This window comes from Phalaenopsis equestris, unplaced genomic scaffold (genome assembly GCF_001263595.1).
Source record: "Phalaenopsis equestris unplaced genomic scaffold, ASM126359v1 Scaffold000002, whole genome shotgun sequence".
NCBI lineage: Eukaryota > Viridiplantae > Streptophyta > Magnoliopsida > Asparagales > Orchidaceae > Phalaenopsis > Phalaenopsis equestris.
The window spans coordinates 15490875-15502492 of record NW_018164444.1 but is presented as its reverse complement, the minus strand read 5'-3'; the positions used below and the strand labels follow the sequence as shown (position 1 = coordinate 15502492).

General features: G+C 35.7%; 1 protein-coding gene across 1 annotated transcript in view; it reads left to right on the top strand.

Moving 5' to 3' along the window:
• The first annotated feature begins 265 nt into the window (after window positions 1–265).
• LOC110021877 (galactokinase) overlaps window positions 266–11618 on the top strand; it is a 43837-nt gene continuing 32484 nt past the window's right edge. Inside the window, exons 1-3 of the mRNA XM_020720583.1 lie at window positions 266–618; window positions 696–877; window positions 1075–1121. Of these exons, the coding sequence (XP_020576242.1) occupies window positions 459–618; window positions 696–877; window positions 1075–1121 (389 nt within the window). The 5' untranslated portion in view covers window positions 266–458. The remainder of the gene's footprint in view (window positions 619–695; window positions 878–1074; window positions 1122–11618) is intronic.

Sequence of the window (11618 nt, the reverse complement as noted above, 5' to 3'; positions counted from 1 at the left end):
TAACATTACTGGAGCTGTCAACAATACGATTTCGAGTCGAGCTAGTGTCGGCACGAAAAAAATTCAACTAAAAATTTTAGCTTATAGCTCGACTCAATTATTTCAATAGTCTTAATCCGAATCAAAATTAAAAACAATTTTAGAATAATTAAGAATCTTCCACCTAAATTTAAAACAATTCCGAAGTTATCTTTATTTATTTCAACTAATGCGCTTACGCAGGCACTAATCCATACCTTATCCGTCTTCCGTACCTCCCAACTAAAACTCTCTGTAATTGACCATTTTCTTCACTTAACAGCTTCAACGTAATGCCACGCCATTAAAATACAACAGCACGCATCACTTTCTCCGTCGGCCACTCTTTCGTTCTCATCCAATCTCGACGAGGGGAAACAGAAAGCATAAATCCTAATTCTGCGATCACCTAAATCCACACATTTCTCCCATTTCCGGGAATGGCCCACGAAGAGCTTCCCGTCCCGACTTTCTCCTCACTTGAGCCTGTCTACGGCGAGGGTTCGCCGCTGGAGGAGGCGCAGTTGCGGTTCCAGCGGATCAAAGCTAAGTTCATCGAGGTGTTCGGCAGCGAGCCGCATGTTTACGCCCGATCGCCTGGTTTGTATGATCTATGTTGCTGGTAATTGGAGGAAATTAGGGGAATGGTTGAGTTATGATACTGTCGGTGGATGCAGGGCGGGTGAATTTGATCGGAGAGCATATCGACTATGAGGGATATTCGGTTTTACCGATGGCGATTTGGCAGGATACAATTGTAGCTATCAGGAAGGCGAGTGACGAGGAACCGAGGGTGCTCAGGATTGCGAATGTGAATGATAAGTATACTATGTGTGCTTATTTCGCCGATCCGGATCAGGTAGTTTTAACTCTTACACGATTTTCTTGCCGATTTTTCTCTAGTTTTTTGTATTTATGGGGCTTTACATGGTAGTATTATTCTGCACTGGTGATTGATGTCTGATTCATTTTCTTCAGGATGTTACAGTCCTGTTTGCAATGATAGTTTTCTACTTTCATGAATATGATCTGAATGCAGAAATTCGTTCTATGCAGGAAGTTGATTTGAAGAAACACAAATGGGGACATTATTTCCTTTGTGGGTAAGCTTTGCTTGATCATTTAGATCCCGATTTTTTAACATGCATGAGATGGTAGAAAAAAATTTAACATATGAGTATACAATTCTTAATGCCATAGTAGAATTTAGAATTTAAGCGTTATTAATATCTGATTCTTGAGTCCACAATTAGGAGAATAAATAGTGCTACGAATCTAATTACAAGTACCGCAAGACAAGATGTACCTGGAATGCTCTATTCCTTCTCTTCTTTTTTTTTTTTTTTCTCTATAGTTAGCGGTTCTCCTTATTCTTTATAGGAAAGTAAGTGAAAAAATGTGTTGAGGGGAAACCTAGCCATTTAATGTCGTAGAAAAACCAAAATACTTTTCATCAAATCATCTATTGGACTTGGAGCCTGCTTTATCAGAGCATTTTTACGGGCCGAAATAAAATAATGTTAACACAATTAGCTAAATTTCATCAATTTCCTACTCGGTATACATTATTTTATAGGAGCCAGGGTCCAATAGAATATTTGATATCGAATCATAGAAGACCAACATCAATCAACAGTATAGTAGCATCCATAATCACAATATCATTCAATTCCGTTGGCATGAACTTGATGTGGTAGTCTAGTTAAGAATGCCAATGCTTCTTAATGGCTATTTTATATATTACTCTTCATTTTGAATTCACTTTATTCTCTTCTTTATATTGCTCTCACATGTAGGGGCTAAATCAATATATTTTTTGAGGTTGAGAAAGCTTTTTAGTTTTTGTCACAAATTAATGGTCTGTTTGGGGCAGCTACAACTTATTAATAAGCTGCTGATAAACAGCTAATCCAGATAAGCTGCTGATCAACAACTGATCCTGATAAGCTGGTTGGTTGTTTGATTTGCTATTATAAAATAGTTGCTTTGCAGCTGTTTCTGGATAAGTGACCATTCTGCCACTGTGCAATAATATTGTTTGCAACAAAATTGTCATGACAATATATTTGATACTTGAGAAGTAAAAAATCACTTCAGAACAATACAAAAAATAAGATATACACATCACTTAACAGTAAATATCAATATTGCTAAAAAAAATAATTAAAATTATAATTAAAAATATGATAATATTAATTTTAAATTACAGACAGCGTATATCATGACTTACTTCATTCTCCAAGTATACCATCTAACCCCGATCACTATCGACAGTGGAAACTATCGGACTGTCTGTCCATTGGAAGAAGTCACATTTCTCCGTGATGCTCCATAGACACCTATATAACTGTCTCCCATAGTTATGTGCTCGACGTGATTTCAGTAGGGAAGTCTGTAGTCTGTAGTCTGCAGTGGCTGAGCACTCGTCGGGAGGTCCCTAAAATCCTAGAGCTCATATTCACTAAATGATTCAAAAGACAATCCATTAGCATAACATAAGCATAAATTGACAAAAGCAGTAGTCAATTACAGTTTTGTGCAGACGTGAGGTTTTAGAGAATTAAGTACACCAGCCTAACCGAACTTGTCACAACAAGAAGATAACATACCTTATAAAATAGAGGTTCTCAGTTGCCTTTAGCTCACTTAATACCAAGCTCGTGTATCACATATGCACCAAAAAAAGGCCATCAAAAAGTATCTCAAAAACTCTGGCATTGAAAAAAAGAGAGGAACTTTGTTGACTTTATCGAGATTTCATATGCGACACCAACCAACAACGACTGACAGACCATCCAGAAGAACCCTCAAGGTCGTATGTCTTATCATGAATCTCACAAACCCACAAAAAAAACAAAAAGTAATCGAAGGAGAATCACAAACCCACAAAAAAAACAAAAAGTAATCGAAGAAGGAGATACAAAAAGTAATCGAAGGAGAAAAACAATTACAAATAGCATAAAAATTACGATATGTAAAATATCAATAATCAATTGAACATAAAATAAACATGGACTTTATAAATTGACAAAAAACAACAATTACGGTTTTGTGCGGACGCGAGGTCCTAGAGAACTAAGTACACCGACCCACCAAACATGTCATAACAAGAAAATAACAAACCTTATAAAATAAGGGTTCTTGATTGCCTTCAGATCACTTAATATCAAGCTCTTGTGTGCCACATATGCAACCACAAAAATAAAAGACCATCCAGAAGTACCTCAATACCGCCCACATCGAAAAGAAAAGAAGAACTTGGTTGTCTTTATCAAAATTTCACATATGACACGAACCAACAATGACTAACACTCCATCCAAAAGTACATTAAAAACCCCAACATCGAAAAGAAAAGAGAAACTTGATTGCCTTTTGTTGGGATTTCACATGTGACACCAGCCAACGACATGTGACACCAACCAACGATGACTAACAGACCATTCAGAAGAACCCACAAGATCGAACCTCTAATCGTGGATCTCATAAACCTACAACAACAAAAATAAATAACGAAAATTAATCGAATAAGGAGAAAAATAATTACAAACAACATAAAACTTACAATATCTAAAACTCACAAACCCACAGCCATAGACACAACCCACATCCCACAACCATAACCAAAACCGCAGCCTCCACAACCCTAACCACACCACGCCACAACCCACATCAAGACTCATAACAAGCACAACCCCACACCACACACACACACACAACATCACAGACACACCCACAACCACAACAAACAACACCCAACCACAGGCCACAACCCACACACTGATGAAGTACCCACAACACCACATCCTCACACTGCTGTACATCAATGAAGCACCCACAACATACAAAACCCCACACTGCTGTACATCAATGAAGCAACACACTCAAACTTCAATGAAGCACCACAACCCACAACCCACTCCTAATTTGAGACAGTTTAATACAGGGCACTCCAACGCTGTCGTACACCAATGAAGCACCCACAATACACACATCCCACAACCTAAACCTCAATGAAACACCCACAACATACACACACCCACACTATTATAGATCAATGAAGCACAACACCCAAACCTCAATCAAGCACCACAACACCACAACCACACACCAAATTTGAGGCAATTAAATGCAGGGCACCCCCAATACAGTCATACACTAATGAAGCACCCACATCACACACACATCACAACCCAAACCTCAATGAAACACCCACAACACACAACCACACAATGCTATGCATCAATGAAGCACCACACCCAAACCTCATTGAAGCACCACTGCCACAACCCAAAACTCATTTGAAGCACCACTGCCCACAACCCAAACCTCATTTGATTGCATTTCACATAACCAGTTTTGAAACATAACCAGTTTCATATAAGCATTGTAATCTAACCAATCCACATAACAGACATATAAGAAGTATATATAATTGCATTTCCTCAACACTACAATCCAAAATCCTCAGCACTACAATCTAACCAATGATTACCAGTCATCATATGTTCTTAAATAAAAATATAAAGAAGCTATTTGTCATAAAATATGCATTAATACCGACCATCATTCTCATTGCCTGCAAGTGCAAGATAAGCAAAGGAAAAAAGACCGTAGAAGATCTTTAAAAATGACTATAACCAACACCATTCCAAAAACAACATCTCCAACATTTCATAGTACACCAAAACAAACTAACAAAATAATATGCTTCTTAAACAAAGAAAAAAAAATTTCTTGATGGTTGTGATGAAGAATAAATTCTTTATGGTTGCATATAATCATGCTGCGGAAACTAAAAAACCAACCTTCAACTAAAACAATCACTCCTGTGAGGACCACAAAATTCCATCACACAAGTAAAGCCCAAAATCACAAGTTAGTGAAAGCCCTAAGTCAGAGAGCCATAGGAATGTGTAACAGAGAGCCATAGGAATGTGTAACAAAGAGCCAAAAATTAGAGAGCAAAAAATTGTGTAAAGAAAAGTTCTAACCCAACAAATTGCGAATCAGAGAGCTAAAAATCCCATAAAGAAAGCCATTCCATAGACGATTAACGCACGAATTATCACATATCACAGTAAATAGAGATTGGACGGAGGAGGAAAGGCAACACTACGTGCGAGAGAGACGCGGGAGAGGGAGAGAACACACTAGGGAAGGCGAGAGTTGAGAGAGACTCACGGGGGCAGCGAGATAATACACCCTCAAAAGAATGCGGTCTGTGGGATCGATCCTGTGGCTGCGTTTAATATGTAACTTCGATCGGGTTATTCTGATACGCCAACACAACGCACCAAACAAACGCGATAGGCAGCATTTTGAAAGTGTCTCACACCCAATAAGCTGCCCCAAACGAGCCCTAAGTCAAATACTTCTTTCTCATTACTTTTATTTTTTTCTTAGCAAAACTACTTATTTATTGATTATTACTTGTTTATTTTGTAACTTTTTAATAACAATAAAAAAAACTTTCAAGGCGGGCAATCAACCACCTTGGGTTGTACCTATGTCCACCTCCATTAACATGCTAGAAAAATACCTCATGATTTATTTATTAAACATGTATGCTTTATTAATGCATATTTAGATAAATCTTGAGTTAGATTTTATTTTTAAAGACATTGTTGGTAAGCGCATAAATTAAAGCTTTACACACATTGTTAAGCCTTTATGAAGCCATGCCATGTGTATCATTTGTAATAACTTTATGGTTGAATGAAATCATATGTGGGATAAAGTAACAAGAACCATTTGTTAAGTGACAAAAAATGTACTTGAGAATCAAAAGAAAAACTTTTTATAAGTAAAAATGGTTGGAGGTTGAATAATATTGTACTAGAAAAGATAAAATATAAAAAAAAATTGTTATAAAATTAGTTTAAATGTAAAAACTCAGAGAATTGAGAAAAATATAAGATAACCCGTTGGGAGTAAGAAAACAGTTTGTAATGCTAAGAATTTTTCTTTTATTCATTTTTTATAATAGATTTGATACTAAATAGGTTGAAAGATATATGTATAAACTAGTCAAACAAAAAGAAAATAAAAGTAAAATCTTAATTTAAGTAATGTGTATTAAATATGAAAATAAAAAAATGCTTTTCTTAGAGGAAGTTATTCAACATAAGTGGTTGAGATAGTTTGATAAATTTTTTAGTGAACTTTTGAGAAAGCGACCGACTTTAGTGATCTTAATATCATTAATAATAATAAAATTTTTTATTTTTATTGTTGTTTTAGTAAAAATGAAGTTGAAGAGATTTTAAAGAAAACTATGAGTGGAAAATCAGTAGGATCTGATGATACCCCAATAGAAGTGTAAAAATATTTAGGAGATTTGAGAATTTCTTGGCTTACTAAACTTAATACTATTTTAATAACTAAAAATGTGCGCTTACTAAACTTAATACTATTTTAATAACTAAAAAGGTGCATGAGGATTGGAGAAAGAGTATTTTGGTCCCCATTTTTTAGATTTATAGAGGCATTAGGTTAATGTGTCATGCATTAAAATTATAGGAGAGTAATTTAACTTACATTAAGACGTGATATAAAGATTTCTCATCATCATTTTAGATTTATGCCGAGCAAGATGGAAGCTATACATTTATTTTGAAGTTTAATGGAGAAGTACAGAGAGAGTAAGGAGGATTTACATATGATTTTTATTGATTTAGAAAAAGATCACGATATGGTTCCAAGATAAGTTCTTTGGTGAGTTCTAGAAAAGAAATGTGCTGATATGACTTATATTCAAGTCATTAAAGTTATGTATACTAGAGCTGTTACTCGTGTTTGAACAGGCAGAGGATTGACCAAGTATTTTTCTATTTCAGTTGGATTACATCTGGGATCGGCTTTAAGCCCATATCTTTTTGCTTTAGTCATGGATGCACTTACTGAACATTTATAGGAGGATATACCTTGGTGTATGCTTTTCGCTGGTTATATCCTTCCTGCCGATAAGACTAGAGAAAGAGTTCAGGATAAACTTGAATTTTGAAGGTCTACATTAGAGGCTAAAGACTTTCATTTGAGTAGATTTAAAACTTAATACATGAAATGTAATTTTAGTAGTTGTAGGTCTAGTGACAGAGTTGTAACAATGGGTGATCAATTCATTAAAAAGGAGTGAACGTTTTAGATATCTCGGGTCTATTGTTCAATGTGATGTTGATATGGATAAGGATGTTATTGGTAGAATTCAAGTTGGTTGTTTAGAATGGAGGAATGCATCGAGCCTATTGTGTGATAGAAAAGTTCCGCTTAGACTTAAAGGAAAATTTAATAAGACGCTGGTGAGACCTGCAATGCTTTGTGGTGTAGAATGTTGTCCTATAAGAGAGAAGCATAAAACTAAGTTAAATGTTACTGAGATGAGAATGTTTAGGTGGAAGTGTGGCTTGACTCTTAGAGACAAAATGCGAAACGAATATATTCATGAAAAGGTTGATGTAGCTCCAGTGGCAGATAAGATTAGAGAGAGTCGTCTTAGATAGTTTTGTAACATTAAACATCGACCATCTGATGATCTGATTAGGAGAGTAAATGTTTTAGATTCGACTTATATTAAGAAAGATAGAGATAAACCTAAAAAAACTTGGGCATGTTGTATAGAAAATACCTAAAAAAAATTGGGCATGTCGTATAGAAAATAATATTAATTTATTAGAATCAAATGAAAATATGACACTCAATAGAACATAATGTTGAAAATGATTCATGTAGCCGACCCCACTTAGTGGGACAAAGTCTTGTTGTAATTGTTGAATAAATTTGTAGTTTTTATTGACAATCTTAAATGGATCTTCAGAATTTTTTTATGGATAAAAATATAGAAACTAGAGTAATATCAAATTGTCATGTTGATCAAGTGTACTAAATGATTCCACTAATCTCATATTATGCACATGCATCTTAACAATAATAAGGTGAAAACCCTTCCTCATAAAGTTTAATAGACTATATATATGAGCTAGCTTAATATAATATTAGTCTATTTGGGTAAATTCCAAGATGGAATCTACCAATTAATTGTCACTCAGGACTTGAAGCTATACTATTTAATTTAGGTTTTACATTGCCAACCAGATCCGGGAAACATTTGGTGTTCCCAATAGATTTTTTGAGTTAGACTTGTTGATGACATGTTTGTGAGTGTGGAATTCCGACTTTCCAGTTTTTGTGTTTTTCTCTTTTTTTACTTTCTTAGGTTATGTATGTTGGTAAGTTGTAATGATTGTAATTCAATTTGCTCTATTCGCTCCTTATTATATACGAAGAAGAGTTGTAATTTGATTTATTGAGAAATAAGAGAATGCAATTTTATCCACATTTCTTTTATTGAGAAGTAAGTGAATACAATTTTATCCACATTTCTTCATGATATCAGAGCCAGAAAGAAACCTTAGCTGTCCTTTCTCCATGGGATCATCTCCTTCCTTACATACGCTCGTTTCCTTCTCAGCAGGCGAGGATCCAGATGGGGGTTTCATCCGTTTGATTCCTTTCGTGCAGATGCGGGCGTCCATTGTGTTTCTTTCATGGATTTTCTCCCTTGCTTCTTTACGTAAAGTTTCGCTGATAGGCTCCCTATAGCCGTCGATCCTTGCCCGAGAGATTGGATTTTCTCTCCCTAGTTGAAATTCCAATTTTTTCTCTGTAGTGGAGGTCCCAAACTAGACAACTCGTTGCAGTAGACGTTCCTCGCTTCCTGCAGTAAGCAACAACCGCATAAACTCATTCCGGTCACCGAAACTTCTCTCGACAACTGTCTGAATCCGTTTGGCTACCCTGCAACCAGATTCATTTAGGCCCTTCTCCACTGGCCGTTATTCATCTTGCTGTCGTCCGACGTTTCTTCTAGCAATAGCAGTTGCAATAGCAGTAGCTGTCGCCCCCGCAATAGTAGCGGCAACGACAAGAACAACAACAATAGCGACCAACTAATTAGTTAAACATACTCATCATGTTTATCTTCTCTCCTATTACAAACCCTCACATCCTTTCTCTACATCCACAATGATATTTGGGGACTATCAAAATTAAAAACCATCAATGGAATTATATGGTTTGTCTTCCTTATTGATGACTACACTAGAACCGATTGGATATTTTTCATGAACGAAGAATCTAGAATTGCACAAATCTTTCAATCTTATAACAGGATTTTCACTTAGTAATAATATAAAATTCAGACCCTCAAAACTCATAATGCAAATGAATACTTTAATTCTATCCTTGAATCCTATCTTGAAAAGAATAACATCATCTATGTGTGCTCCTGTATTTAAACTTTACAATAAAATTGGATAACTGAAAGGAAAACTAGACATATCATTGAGGTACTTAGGTCTATAATACTTTCTCACAATATTCTAGAACTTTTCTTGGGAAATGTCGTGCTCACAGCCACCTATTTCATTAATAAAATGCCAAGCAAGGTCCTTGGATTCAAAACCCCTCTCAATATTGTGATGGAAAAACACCCTCATGTAGAATTTTCTCATCCAATCTTCCTATAAAAGATTTTAGTTCTCAATTTGGTTCACATTCACCAATCAAACCTTACAAAGCTTTACCCAAAATCTATCAAATGTAACTTCTTTGGGTATGCTTCTAACAACATGCGGTACAAGTGCTATTCATCCATTACAAAAAAAAATATTATAACTCTATGAACGTTAACATTTTTGAAAACCAACCATACTGCCCCAAATCTGACATATAGAGGGAGAGTCCGAGTGAATATCAGACTTGGGCTAATACTCTGGATGCTCACACTGATCGAGAGTCATCACAACCTATTCCACTTCCCTACACTACTTTGGATACCCACACAAATCTAGAGTCATCATATTTTATTCTCCTACCTTCTATTCCTCTTGCCTTCCAAGTTCCGCCAGTTGAAAACATCTAACCCAAGATTGACAAGTAACTTCTTTGCATACTAGAAAAAAGAAATTCATTGAGTAGGATAAAGACAATATACAACCAAAAGACTATCCATAACCAAATCTAAATTTACACATCTCTAAAGCTCTAAGGGAGATGTAATCCAGTGGAGAAGACAGTGAAGGTTGCATAAATTATCCTCTCCAGGTTTATGTTGCATATGTGACGTTATTCCAACTTAGAAAGCTTTTGTATCCAATCTTGATAGTGCGTAGATACTCATGTATATTCAAGAAGCACTTCAAAGGCCATCATGAGAAAAGACAGTTGAAGTGGAGATCCAAACACTTAATTTAAATGGTACGTTGATCTTTACAAAGCTTCCTCCAGATAAAATACCCATTTAGTGCAAATGTGTGTTCAATGTCAAGTACAAAGCATATGGAATTATTGAAAGATTAAAGGCTAGGTTGGTGGCCATAGGTTTCTCTCAGTTTTTGAGAAAGGCTATCAAGAGACATTTGCTCCAGTAACCAAATTAAACACTATAAGAGTTCTTCTTTCTTTGGTAGTAAACAAAAAATGAGAAATACATCAACTTGATATCAAGAATGTGTTTCTTAATGAAAACCTTGATGAAGAAGTATGTATGAAATCCCATTAAGACTGTAAAATGACTCAAATTAATATCTGGTTTATAAACTAAGAAAGCCACTTATGGTCTCAAACAACATCTAAGAGCGTGGTTTGACATGCTTGCCAAGGCAATGAAATCTAATTGGTACACCTATTGCCAAGCGAATTATATACTGTTCATAAAATATATACATAAAATATATACAGGTGGGTAAGGAGACTATACTCATTGTCTATTTAGATGATATGATCCTGACAAGTGATGATGAAAAGGAGACTGGGAAGGTCAAGGAGGTCTTTGCCACTTAATTTGAAGTTAAGGATCTAGAAGCGATGAAATACTTTATGGGCATGAAAGTTGCCAGGTCCAAGAGGGTATTGTGATATCCCAAAATAGGAGGATCCTAGTCCTACTTAAAAAGTCAGGAATGCTGAGATGCAAAGTTGCTGAGAATCATATAAATTTTGACAAAAAAAACTACATTTAGGGAGAGATAAGCCACCACTGGAAAAATGAAGAAATCAGAGATTGGTGGGTAAGCATATCTACCTGTCACACACTAGATCTAATATCGCTTACTCTGTCGGCATTGTGAGTCAATATATGAATAGTCCGAATATGATTTACAGATTATTAAGGTTGCTTAAGAAGTTTCCTGACAAATGGTTACTCTTCAAGAAATTAGACAACAGGAAGGTAGAGGTTTACATTAATGTTAGTTGGGCAGGAGAAATCATGGACAGAGGGTCCTCTTTTGTGTATTGTTCCTATTTCTGCAGAAATCCCGTCACCTGATGGAGCAAGAGGGAAGCAGCGGTCTCTAGAAATAGTGCAGAATCTGAGTACTGGGCACTTGTTTCGGGAATTTTTGAAGGAATGTGGATCCAAAGTTTACTAAGTGAGTTGGGATACTCCACAATCAATACCATAAAGATGTTCTGTGATAGCCAAACTACCATTAATAACGATAAGAATCTCGTGCATCATGATAGAACCAAACACATTGAGATTGATAGATATTTTATCTCTAAAAAGGCCGTTGGAGCACTATTCACTTACTCTACATTC